At 40.8% G+C, this 13788-nt stretch overlaps 1 protein-coding gene across 2 annotated transcripts in view; it reads left to right on the top strand.

Moving 5' to 3' along the window:
- Nucleotides 1-10389, top strand: part of LOC126237444 (secretion-regulating guanine nucleotide exchange factor-like) — an 85486-nt gene extending 75097 nt beyond the window's left edge. The window contains exon 6 of one of the 2 annotated variants that reach the window (XM_049947562.1): nt 9906-10387. In XM_049947562.1, coding sequence (XP_049803519.1) covers nt 9906-10066 — 161 coding nt within the window. In that variant the 3' untranslated portion in view covers nt 10067-10387. Of the gene's footprint in view, nt 1-9905 lie in introns of both variants that reach the window. The other variant, XM_049947563.1, reaches the window with a different exon arrangement.
- The last annotated feature ends 3399 nt before the right edge of the window (nt 10390-13788 follow it).

The raw sequence follows: 13788 nt of genomic DNA on the forward strand, positions 1-13788 counted from the left end.
GCTAGAGAGAGACAGATCAGGGAGCTGCAAATGCGAAACATGTTGCGCAATGACAGGAAGTTGCATTGACTAGCAGTATATACGGCAGACGAAGGAACTGCAGCATCTAACATGGCTGACAATCTGACAATGAAAACACAAGTGCTAAAGTTCCTACCAGAGACACCCAAACTATGGTTTGCGATGTTAGAGTTAGCATTTACACAGAACAGTGTCACGAACAACTATACAAAGTTTGGTTTGCAGTAGCAGTTCACAGCTTGGACACTTGAGTGGTGGAGACAATGAAATACATTTTGAAGCTTCCTACAAACAATCGATATCAACACTTGTGGAACATGATGCTCCAGCATGTGGGCAGATGCAACAGATCCTACAGTTGGAACATACAGGCAACAGTAAGCTTTCTGAATTCTGGGGGCATCTCTGAAGTATTGTGGATGGGACAGCAATGTCAGATGAGACACTTTGGCATGTGTGGCTCATGCAGCTGCCACTGTCAATGAAAATGGCAGCAGCTGCTTGTGGGACAGACAACATTAGTTCTGTACTGTCAGTTGCCACCAACATGCATGCGATAGTGGAGCAGATTAGTACCTCAGCAATAACATAGGTAGATGAAGACTGTAATACTACAGATGCCACAATTATACGACAGGAGCCAAGGAAGTCTGACAGCAAATGGCCTTGCAGTCTAAGGTTACAGTTGGACGCAATGCAATAACAATTATCGGTACTCAAGTTGAACAAAGAAGGCAATATGGAGATGTAAAGCAGAGGGGCATTCATTAGGCCAACACAAGCAAGGACTCAAGGGCTAGATGGTCGAGTATATTGCCACTACAAAAGGTTTGGTGAGCGAACCATGAGATGCACATTTCCCTGCGCATTTCCAAATGGCCCCAATGGCCTGCAGAGTAGGTGTAGCAGGCTGTGTAGCTTCGCAAAAATGCTTATATATATATATATATATATATATATATATATATATATATATATATATATATATATATATACAAAGATGATGTGACTTACCAAATGAAAGTGCTGGCAGGTCGACAGACACACAAACGAACACAAACATACACACAAAATTCAAGCTTTCGCAACAAACTGTTGCCTCATCAGGAAAGAGGGAAGGAGAGGGAAAGACGAAAGGATATGGGTTTTAAGGGAGAAAGTAAGGAGTCATTCCAATCCCGGGAGCGGAAAGACTTACCTTAGGGGGAAAAAGACGGGTATACACTCGCACACACACACATATCCATCCACACATATACAGACACAAGCAGACATAATATATATATATATATATATATATATATATATATATATATATATATAAAAAGAAAGATGATGAGACTTACCAAACAAAAGTGCTGGCAGGTCGATAGACACACAAACAAACACAAATATACACACAAAATTCAAGCTTTCGCAACAAACTGTTGCCTCATCAGGAAAGAGGGAAGGAGAGGGAAAGACGAAAGGATGTGGGTTTTAAGGGAGAGGGTAAGGAGTCATTCCAATCCCGGGAGCGGAAAGACTTACCTTAGGGGGAAAAAAGGACAGGTATACACTCGCACACACACACATATCCATCCACACATACAGACACAAGCAGACATATTTAAAGACAAAGAGTTTGGGCAGAGATGTCAGTCGAGGTGGAAGAGTAGAGGCAAAGAAGTTGTTGAGAGACAGGTGAGGTATGAGTGGCGGCAACTTGAAATTAGCGGAGATTGAGGCCTGGCGGATAACGAGAAGAGAGGATATACTGAAGGGCAAGTTCCCATCTCCGGAGTTCGGATAGGTTGGTGTTGGTGGGAAGTATCCAGATAACCCGGACGGTGTAACACTGTGCCAAGATGTGCTGGCTGTGCACCAAGGCATGTTTAGCCACAGGGTGATCCTCATTACCAACAAACACTGTCTGCCTGTGTCCATTCATGAAATCCTCCCCACTCCGCCAAGAGTGTCTTTCCGCCGTCCACCTAACCTTCGTAACCTGTTAGTTCATCCCTATGAAATCCCCAAACCACCTTCCCTACCCTCTGGCTCCTATCCTTGTAACCGCCCCCGGTGCAAAACCTGTCCCATGCACCCTCCCACCACCACCTACTCCAGTCCTGTAACCCGGAAGGTGTACACGATCAAAGGCAGAGCCACGTGTGAAAGCACCCACGTGATTTACCAACTGACCTGCCTACACTGTGATGCATTCTATGTGGGAATGACCAGCAACAAACTGTCCATTCGCATGAATGGACACAGGCAGACAGTGTTTGTTGGTAATGAGGATCACCCTGTGGCTAAACATGCCTTGGTGCACAGCCAGCACATCTTGGCACAGTGTTACACCGTCCGGGTTATCTGGATACTTCCCACCAACACCAACCTATCCGAACTCCGGAGATGGGAACTTGCCCTTCAGTATATCCTCTCTTCTCGTTATCCGCCAGGCCTCAATCTCCGCTAATTTCTAATTTCAAGTTGCCGCCACTCATACCTCACCTGTCTCTCAACAACTTCTTTGCCTCTACTCTTCCACCTCGACTGACATCTCTGCCCAAACTCTTTGTCTTTAAATATGTCTGCTTGTGTCTGTATGTGTGGATGGATATGTGTGTGTGTGCGAGTGTATACCTGTCCTTTTTTCCCCCTAAGGTAAGTCTTTCCGCTCCCGGGATTGGAATGACTCCTTACCCTCTCCCTTAAAACCCACATCCTTTCGTCTTTCCCTCTCCTTCCCTCTTTCCTGATGAGGCAACAGTTTGTTGCGAAAGCTTGAATTTTGTGTGTATATTTGTGTTTGTTTGTGTGTCTATCGACCTGCCAGCGCTTTTGTTTGGTAAGTCTCATCATCTTTCTTTTTAGATATATTTTTTCCACGTGGAATGTTTCCCTCTGTTATATATATATATATATATATATATATATATATATATATATATATATATATATATATGAAGGGATGGCCATTATGTCCACAAACAGTGACGGTGGAGTGACAGAAGACACGCAGGGTGCAGCACTTGAGGTCAGCACTATTATTTTAGACAATCCTCCCATGACCATGCAGACATCTGAATAAGCCTGCCTGCTCATGTTGCCATGTCACTTGTATGTGACAGACAGCAAGGCAAATTGATGTCACCTGGTCAACTTGGACTCGTAAGTTAGCATGTTTCCATTTAATTGAAATCAGAAAAACATGGTGGTCACAGTATTCCACCTAACTGCTGCTAACAGCTCACCAATCACAACTTACGGCAAACATAAGGTGACAGTGGACATAGGTTTCAGCATGGTTTTCAAATGGAAGTTCATACTGGTGCCTGATCAGTTCACAGAAGCAAAAGCAGAATTTGACAACATATTGCAAGCATGTACTGTACGAAGATCAAATAGCCCATGGGCGTCACCACAGCACGGTGTTAGAAGAAAATGGCATGGAGAGGCCCAGTGGAGATTTTCAGATACTGAATACAGGAACAGTATCTGACTGCTCTCCCGTACCTGACTTGCATGATTTTATGAACCTTTAAGCTGGGGCTGCAGTCTTCAGCATGGTGTACTGGAGAAAGTGTGCAACCAGATTCTGGTTGCTGAAGAGGATGGTCCCAAGATGACTGTCATAATGCCTATAGGGTTCTTTGAATACTTCCACATGCCATTTAGATTGAAAAATGCAGCTCACAGCTGGCAGAGATTTGTAGATGAAATGTTGAGGGGCTGAATTTCTTCTTTGTATAGCTAGAAGACATTTTAATATTTTCACAGACAGCCAAGTTACATGAAGGTCACCTCAAAGTAGTATTTCACAGGATAAAGAAATCTGAGCGTGTGGTAAATGAAAGAAAGTGTGTTGTCTACCAAACCCAAGTGATGTTTCTTGGTCACATGGTATCTGCCCACTCAAGAGGAAGGTGGAGGCCTTACTAAACATTCCTCAGCCAAATGATTATCAGCACTTATGAAGATTCCTCAGGATCGTCAACTTTTATAAATGCCATCTACTGGGAGCAGTGTAGATATGGATGCTGCTTACAGATGCAGTAGAAGGTAACAACACTACAGGCGTACAGCCCCTACCACGGAAGCCCAGACTAAGTGGAGTCCATATGATTGGGAATTACTGGTCACTTATGAAGCCATATGACACTTCTATCCTTATGTTGAAGCCCAGCCATTTATGATCTACACCAGTCATAAGCCGATCACGTTCACTTTCTGTGGAATGAAAGGCTATTCTCCTCGGCTGTTCCACCAGCTGGAGTTTATTGGACAATTTACTACTGATATAAGGCACATTAAAGGGGCAGAGAACATAATGGCCAATTTTTTCTCAAGAACTGGTGCTGTTTTTGACTTGATAAATTACAACCAATGGAGAATGGAGCAAGCCACAGATGAGCAGTACAACAGTTGTTGCAAAACTACCCAACATCCCGCAAGAAATACCTTATGTGTTGCAATGTGTCCAAGACCCCACCTAAGCCATTTGTGACACAGTTACTGTGAAAGTCAGTTTTTGACAGCATCCACAACAGCTTCATACATCCTACCATGAACACCACCGTCAACATGATGGTTCAAAAATGGTTCAAATGGCTCTGAGCACTATGGGACTTAACAGCTGAGGTCATCAGTCCCCTAGAACTTAGAACTACTTAAACCTAACTAACCTAAGGACATCACACACATCCATGCCCAAGGCAGGATTCGAACCAATGACTGTAGCAGTTGTGCAGTTACAAACTGAAGCGCCTAGAACCGCTCGGCCACTGCAGCCGGCTCAACATGATGGTTGAGAAATTTTTATGGCCCAGTATGAATAAAGATTTACAAGTGGATGAGGGTGCATTTGGCCTATCAAAGATATAAAGTTGGCAGACATATGCACCACCCAGTGGAAGACTTTTCTATGTTGACAAGTTGGTTCTCTCACATGCATACAGACTTCCTGGGCCACTCCTACCATCAGAAGGATATTGATATTTTTTTATGGCCATGCACAGATATACATGTTGGGCAAAAGCAAATTCTGTAAGGAACATACTGGCGGATGTGGTGGCACGAGCATTCCTGAGTACATGGATTTTCCACTTTAGATGTCCCGCTCACATCATCACAGACTAAGGGCAACAATTTGAGGCAAAGTTTTTTCTTGAGCTATCTAAATTATGTGGGTTCCAGCACTACCATAACAACAGCTACCATCCCTCAAGAACTGGAATAGTGGATAGGTGGCCTAGGAAACTAAAGGCAGCACCTGTGTTCCATGATAGTTGCTGGACAATTGCTCTACCACTAGTCTTGTTAGGACATCATACAGCAGGACACTGTGGCATAGACTGTGAAAATGGTTTATGGGAAAAAGTTGTATCTGCCGTCAGATTCCCCCCCCCCCCCCCCCCCCCCCCCGGTGCACCAGGCATCTATGGGACTGGAACTGCCATATATACTTCAGCAGGTGTAGCTCCAGATAGACAGGCTACCCCCATCTCCAGCATTATATCATGGGGTTCCAAAGTTTCATACATAAAGACATTGCAACATGCTCCCATGTGACATGGAGAATGTATAACCAGCAGCAATGCCACCTTTGCTATGACAAACGAGCTGAGCCCAATGACCTTGATTTTGCCCCCTCCCCTCCTCCTCCTTGAAAGAAAGAAAGAAAAAAAAAACCCAACCAACCAACAAATGAGCCCACAAGAGGAGTCGAAGAGACTAGTGACTTACACAAGGGCAGGTTGACGAGTACAGCACAAATTTCCACACATTCAGGCAGTTCTGCGCTAAAGTGCAGGGACAGTGAGTGAAGAGACTTAGTTATTCTTTGGCTGACTGGCTGAATTTGCTTTAATTTTTTTTTACTGTTCTCTGTTTAGTCCACAGGGCTCTAAGTGCTCTGATAAACTAGATGACGTCTTCAAAACTAAGCTTCTGGTGTACATAAAAGGAAAGCCTACAGTCAGGATGTATTACAAGTGGTTTTTTTAAGTGGAAGTTTTCATGTAATCGGGATAATAAATAGTTTTGGCTCTGTATTTGGGGAGTTTCTGTACGTGTAGAGTAGTCTATGAGCAACACATATGAATATACTAAAGTTTTCTGCATTACAAAATTTTAAGGGTGCTACTTAAGTCTATAGGGTACTTGGACAAGAGTTTGTTTTTCATAGTTGAAACCTTTTGATTTGAAAACTTACAATTTGGAAAAGAATTTTTTTGAAGGCATTTATGGTCATATTTCATGTTAAATATAGCCAGGGAAGTCATTTTGTGCATGCGAGGAGGCAGGGTTGTGTTGATCTGGATAACTTAGGCTGCCCCCTCTGGAACATGCCATTTATCACAGAAGACATTTAGATAGCATATGAAGACATGTAGGTGGTATATGGGCAAGTTATTGAGTTGACTTTAACAGTGTAGTCAATTAAGTCAGCAAATGTGTTAATAAACTTTACAAAAAACTAATTATTAACTACAGAGACCAAGGGGGAAACTTATGTTAGTGTTTTGTTAAGGATATGGAAAAAAATGCAATAAACTATTGAAATTTTAGGCAGATACTTACGGGGAGATTGCTACCTGTGGTCAGAAGTGGTCACTTTCAGTGAAACTTTTGGTGACTGATTTTTTAGTGCAAGTTTTTTTAAGAAACAAATGCTGACAAATGTTTATCTCCCCTTTAAAAGACTGTATATCCTATCTATGTTTGAACGAAGTCAACAGGATTCTAAGTGCTTTGATAAACTAAATGACGTCTTCAAAACCAAGCTTCTGGTGTACATAAAAGGAAAGTTTACAGTCAGGATGTATTACAAGTTTAGATGTAATATGGGCACGACAAAATTAAAATGAAGTCATACAGAACATGTAACTAGCTGAGAGAGACAGAAAGAGGGAGAGAGAATGAGCATGCTAATTTTATGTTTTCTATTAGAAATGGATAGCAAATGCCTGTGACAGTAAACACAATGTTTTGTTTGTTGAAGAGAAGATATGTCTGATAATCCCCAAGGAAGTGTTATAAACATTCTGCAGTTCCTAATCTGTATGATTTAGAACACAATCTGAGCAGCCCTCTTAGACTGTTTGCAGATGATGCTGTCGTTTACTGTCTAGTAATGTCAACAGAAAATCAAAACGAATTGTAATATGATTTAAGATATGTGTGACGTTAAAAATGGCAATTACTCTAAATGATGAAAAGTGTGAGATCATCCACAAGAGCACTAAAAGTAGTATTTCAGCTACACGATAAACCGCACAAATCTAAAGGCTATTAATTCAGCTAAGTATGAGGGCGGCCAATAAGTAATGTGGCACATTTGTTTCTGAAAGCAGGTTGATTTTATACACGGTTCCAATACACCATATTATTCCCCACTTATTTGGCTGCAGAACATTGTTTTTCATCATCACCTCCATTCAATGCAATGGCTTTATGCCATGTTACTGGGAAGGCCTGTATGCCCCCATCGTACCACTCTACTTGTCTACATCTGAGACGTCTTGCAGCATCAGTAACCTCTGCATCATCCACCTTCCAGCGCAGTGCATCCTTCATTGACTATGATCCGTTGATCACTTTGAATGAGAGTGTCCGCACGTTCCAACATTGCAGGGTCACAGCTGTGTATGGCTGGCCAGCACACAGGGGATCGGACAGGTTTGCGCAACCTTGGTATGATGAAGACAAAACATGTCACACAATGACTCACCGAGCTTTTGTTCATTGCCAGGTCTCTTTAGGCATTATACAAGTGCTTATAATTATCTACAGCACTCTGGTTTACTGCCAAAAGAAACTTTATGAGAGCTCTCTGCTTGGAACAAACCTCTATTACAGACACCATTTTGTAGGCTATGTACAGCACCGCCACCAATTGGAACTTCATGAAACAATAGGGGCTACAATAGGAATATTCCGCGATGTACCACAAAAAATTCTGCATTTTTTTCCAACCTAAATTGGCCAAGAAAAAAAGTGTTTTGCATTGCTCATTGAACACCCCTTGTCCCTAGGGATTACAATTATGAACAGTTCAATCATACAGAAAATGCATCCTAAAAGATGCAATAGATCTGCTAAAGAGACTGCCTGTACTATACTTGACTCTCCTCTACTGTAGTGTTGCTGCACAGTATGAGATCCTGACCAGAGAGGTTTGACAGAGGACATCAGAAAATTCAAAGACGGGCGCTCATTTTGTATTATCACCAAATAGTAGAGAGAATGTTACAGATGTAATAATGTGAGTTGGGGTGGCACAACAAAGGCATTTTTTGTTGCAACAAGATCTTTTCAAGATATTTCAGTCACCATCTTTCTCCTCCGAATGCAAAAATATTTTTTTGGCTCCCACTTTCATATGGTGAAATGATCATCTTGATAAAATAAGAAAAATCAAAGCTCTTACCAAAAGATTTAAGTGCTTGTTTTCCCACCCACTGTTCAAGAGTGGAATGGTAGAGAAATAGTCTGAAGGTGGTTCAGTGAACACACTGCCACACACTTAGGTGTGGCTTGCGAAGTAGTCATGTGCATGTAGAGAAAATAACATTTGCTGAATTTTCCAACAAACCATTTTAGGAAACAATTCCAAGTCCCATATGTATTTTTCATGTATCAAGCAATGGAAACTCCAGGATGGAATGTAACAATATTATGAGAAGGAAAGTAGCTACTCACCATATAGCGGAGATGCTGAGTCGCAGATAGGCACAACAAAAAGACTCTCAAAATTAAAGTTTTCAGCCATTGGCCTAGATCAACAATAGACGCACGCGTGCACCTAAACACACACACACACACACACACACACACACACACACACACACACACAACTGTCTTACCACCACCACCACAGCCAGTCTTTTTACTGCTCTCCTTTTCCACTACCTGCCCCCCCCCCTCCCCCTCCCCCCCCTTCACACCTCTCCCATTACCTCTGAATAAACTGCAGTACTTCACTGTCCGCCACCCCCATCATTCTATCCCTCCCTCTCCCCACTCTGGCCTCCTCATTATCCCCACCCAGTTGCCACTCCCTCATGCACTGGTGCTGCTGCTCACAGTGTGGTTTCAGTTGCTGAGACTGCAGTCATGTGTGTGAGTTGCATTTGTGTGTGTGTGTGTGTGTTGTTGTTGTTGACAAAGGCCAACGACTGAAAGCTTTAATTGTGAGTCTTTTTGTTGTGCCTATCTGTGACTCAGCATCTCCACTATATGGTGAGCTGCTACTTTCCTTCTCATAATATTGTTTCATGTATCAAGACATTTTTAAATATGATGTGTGAGCTGCAGCATTAGTCTTGTACCTGCGCTACAATATAAACACGGACATGGATAATTCTGTAACTGTGAATTTCAAAATAACTTTTTTCTTTGTAAGAGCACAACAAGGAATCATTACTTAACAGTTATTTCCAAATTTGCTATATCTATAGAGAAACATCACACACAAAAATGCCTACATGCAAAGCACACTTGAGAATGGGGATTACTTCTTGAAATATTTCATACAGAAAATAAGTAAAGGAAAATTATAACTAACGATGACAAATGTTATTTTATAACAAACAAAACTTTCTTTATGTCCTTATATGTTACCAAATTCTTCCTCTACACAGTGAGATGTTGCCTTTGTTCACACAATTTACATTTACTTAAGAGTCATTCCAGCCACTATAAACTGTATGCTAAAGTGGACTTCAGTGCCTGCCATTTCTTCTGTTAATTTGGTGCAGACATTATTGAACCTGTTGTTCATGCAAGAATGTTTAAAAATTAGTTCTTTTAGTTCAGGAAATATGAAAAGGGCACAACAAATTGTCTTCTTCGTGATTGGCAAGCTTCTCAGGTTTTTTTATGGATTATGTTATTTCCAGAGAACTGTGAAGTGCTATGCTGGGGCTGGAATGAACATGGCAGCTGTGCGACAGGAGCTGACGTGGATGTGAAGAGTCCCAAGAAAGTTGAAAATGCACAGAAAGCTGTTTTAATAGGGACAGGAGGTGCCCACAGCTTTGCTGTTGCGAGTCTGGACTGATACTGAAATTGGTGATTGATTGTTTTTGTTAAAATTACTTTCAGTGGCATTGCTCTGTGAAGGCACCAAGGATACATCCTGACATTTGAGTAAAATTCGTGTCAACAGCAAAATGGTTCAAAGTGAGAATTAATGAGAGAGTGTCAAGTTTTTATACTAAATCTCTTAACAAAAATAATATAAGTCTACAAAAATTTCTCTTAAACGCCTTTTGTCAGATCATTCCATATAAAGCTTCAGCTTTGAAGCAAAACATCAACAAAAGTAATGCAGTACAAAATAACTTTCATTTATATGGTATGTACTATGGGATTAAGACTAGCTTGATATAATTTTTGTGTTTCATTCTGGTCACATGGAGCTATGTATTGCCATTAAAAATTTAAATTTTGTTGCTAACTCTTGGCTGTTTGACTTATCATATATGATATACAAAGGTCAACCAATTATTTTTGTTTATTTTGGTAGTACTGTGCTAGGTTAGTTTCATTATTGCTGCTGTGCTGGTAATCATGGCTGCTTTGCTGTCTATTTGCACCATAGAAGAGTAACATTCAGTGATCTGGTTTTTTGTGGTCGGAAGGCATATCAGGGGCCAAAATTCATCAAAGACTTTCGGTACAGTACGGAAACAGCGTTTCACCACAACAGAGTGTGTACGAATGGAATGAAAAATTCCGAAATGGTCACACAAGTGTTATGCACGATGAAGGAGCCAAACAATCATTTACTGCCACAAATGAAGAAACCATTGAGTGTTCACGTGAAATGATTCTCTTAGACAGACAATTAACTATTGACAAAGTGGCACATTGTCTGCAAATTAGTCATGGTTCTGCCTACGAAATCATCCACAACAGACTTCGATTTCATAAAGTTAGTGCAAGATGGGTCCCAAAAAACTCATACAGTTGCATAAAAAAATGCACTTGGACATCTGCAAGAAACATTTGGATTGCTGTGGTAACAAAGGGGACAACTTCTTAGAAAGGGATCACTACTGGTGACAAAACATGGATCCATCATTATGAGCCGGAGAGTAAACCGAAGAGTATGGAATGGAAACATCCAAATTCGCCATGCAAGAAAAAGTCCAAGACCCAACCGTCCGCAGGAAAACTGCACTTACGGTTTTTTGGGATGCCAAGGTCCAGTACTGGAACATTATGGGGAAAGGGGCACAACAATAAACAGTGCACGTTACAGTGAGACGCTTACTGCCAGGCTAAAGCCTGCAATTCGAAGCAAACTCGGAGGATTGCTGTCAAAAGGGGTTGTGTTGTTGCTCAACAAAGCATACTGCTGCCCACACTGCTGAAACGCTCCAGAAACTCAAATTTGAAGTACTGGATCATCCTCCATATAGTCTCAATCTTGCCCCAGCTGACTATCACTTGTCTGGTCCATTCAAACATGCATTAAGGGGCTGTCGATTTGCCTCGGATCAAGCAGTGAAAGAAGTGGTGCATTCCTGGCTCGCAACTCAACCGAGAACCTTCTTTTATGAGGGCATCAGGAAGCTTGTACAGTGATGGACCAAGTGCTTTGAAATGCAAGGAGACTCTGTCAAAAAATGATGTTCTTGTAAGTTTTGTATTTGATTACAAAAAAATTTTATATTTACTTTGCGGATAATAATTGACTTACCCTCGTATTTCATTCAACAGGGTCACTAACTATATCACCATTTCTTATGAATGAATATGGAATAATATGAGTAGTACATTACCAAACAGAATGCAACTACAGTCTAATGTTTAGTGTGTCAGCCTACTTATGTGGAGTTTCCAGGTTAGATTCTACGCGACCACATATTTTTCTGCAGTAAAATTATCCTGAAACAGATCCCCCATTCTCACCAGGCCAACTGAGGAGCTGCTTCAGTAAAGAAGTTGGGAACTAACATGCAGCCACTGAAGTGGCATCAACTCAAAAAATTCGTGCCAGATTGAGACGTATGTGACCCCCACCCTCCCTTTTTTTTTACTGTCCTCACCCCATTGCTTTTCTTCTATTTGGAGCATGTTTTTCTGACTTTACAGTCATCTGGTCATTGTACAAATGGAGGAAATTACCTTTTCACAGAGATGATGGAGGATCCCTAATGCATTTTCTTCATTTTCATACAATTTAAGAAATTGAAATAATCTGCACTACATCACAGCAAAGTCCCTTGAAGGTTTGCAAGGTATCCACTAGAATATGCAATTCAGTTCTGTTGATGGGCACTGATTAACTACTGGACAGTTCTCTTTGAAGGATATTTTTTTAAAGATAAACAGTTTTCAGATCATCACTGTGTGGCTCATCCAGCCTGTTCCAGTAACTGTATAACATTCCAGGTGGCTCAGTAATATTTTTAAGTTTAAGCTTTTAAAGAAACTGTAGGTTTATTAGAATTACATTCAACTTATTTTACGCAATCATTGATGCTTGGTTATTGTTCATCGTTTTTAGGATTTGGATGAGAACTGCACTCACTTTGTCAGATTACTCTGACACTTGCAATACAGCCCAGGTCCTCTGAAAGCACAAAGGCATGATTGTAGGTTTCAAATCATCAGTTTGAGTCAGTGTTGGAGGGCAAGGGAAAAAGCAAAATACAGGGAACAAGTGTCTGGTGATATTATTAGTGACAGGTAAGAGAAGAATGTGAGAATGGAACTTAATGTGACCCAAAAAAATGAAGCAAAGAATATTTTCTGCTGTGTAAAGACTGTCTAAAACGGGGAAACAATGGTGGTAGAGGTGGCTAGCAGAGAAATGAATAAAGATACAGAATTTCATAATCATTATGAGATGGAAGTAGCTGGAAGTGTGTGTTGTAGAATATCAATGACAGACAGAGGTGGGATATCTGAATACTTTGAGTGATGAAAGATGAGTACATGTAAAATGTGGCACAGGACTGGTTTTGCCACACTCTGTTGTTTTTTATCTGTCCTTATTCTGTCTTTGTGTACTAATCAAATTGTTCTCTGGTGGTTAAACTGCTGTTAAACTAAAGCACCTAAAAGTACCTGTTGGTTTGCTAATTCCCACTCTTACACTTACACAGTAACAACTTATGTGAGACACTAGTATGCCTTATCTGTCAGGAGGCAAATCAACAACTGAAGAAAATTAAGCATTCTATATGCCAAAACTAAACATGGTATCCTTGTACACAGGGAATCTGAGTTCTGAAATAGCTAGTTCTACAGAGAAGTTCTATCACTCAGACGCATAAGTCACAGACTTTCAACATATTTACTTCAATTCTTAGGCTTCTTCTTAACCATGATGGTGATAAGCGTATGTAGGACTTCTTGTTTGTTGCTACAGTCTGTGTTTGTGAGTAAAGCATTAATTTTTTTCCCCTGACTCCTATCAAGTGCACTCATAGATAAACATCAACAAGCAAACATGTTTTTGATGTATGGAGAAGCTTTTCTTTGGAAAAGGCTCCAAACAGAACTAATGCAAGTAATGGTATGAATCGGACATGCAAAACTGCTATCTGTAACTTCAACTTAATGGTACACATCGTTTTGTCAACTCACTTTGTAATATAATTCTACTGAATTCTCCACTGTCTTTGTAAATTGAAGATCAATTGTGAGCACTTGATCTACAAATAATCGATTGTTTCACAAGGAAGGGCCTTTGTTCATCATAAACTAAATTTTCGCATAGTGATAGTTAGTTCTGATGTAATATGACAGACAATTTTGGCTGCTTCA

The sequence above is a fragment of the Schistocerca nitens genome, chromosome 2 (genome assembly GCF_023898315.1).
Source record: "Schistocerca nitens isolate TAMUIC-IGC-003100 chromosome 2, iqSchNite1.1, whole genome shotgun sequence".
NCBI classification, from domain to species: Eukaryota; Metazoa; Arthropoda; class Insecta; order Orthoptera; family Acrididae; genus Schistocerca; species Schistocerca nitens.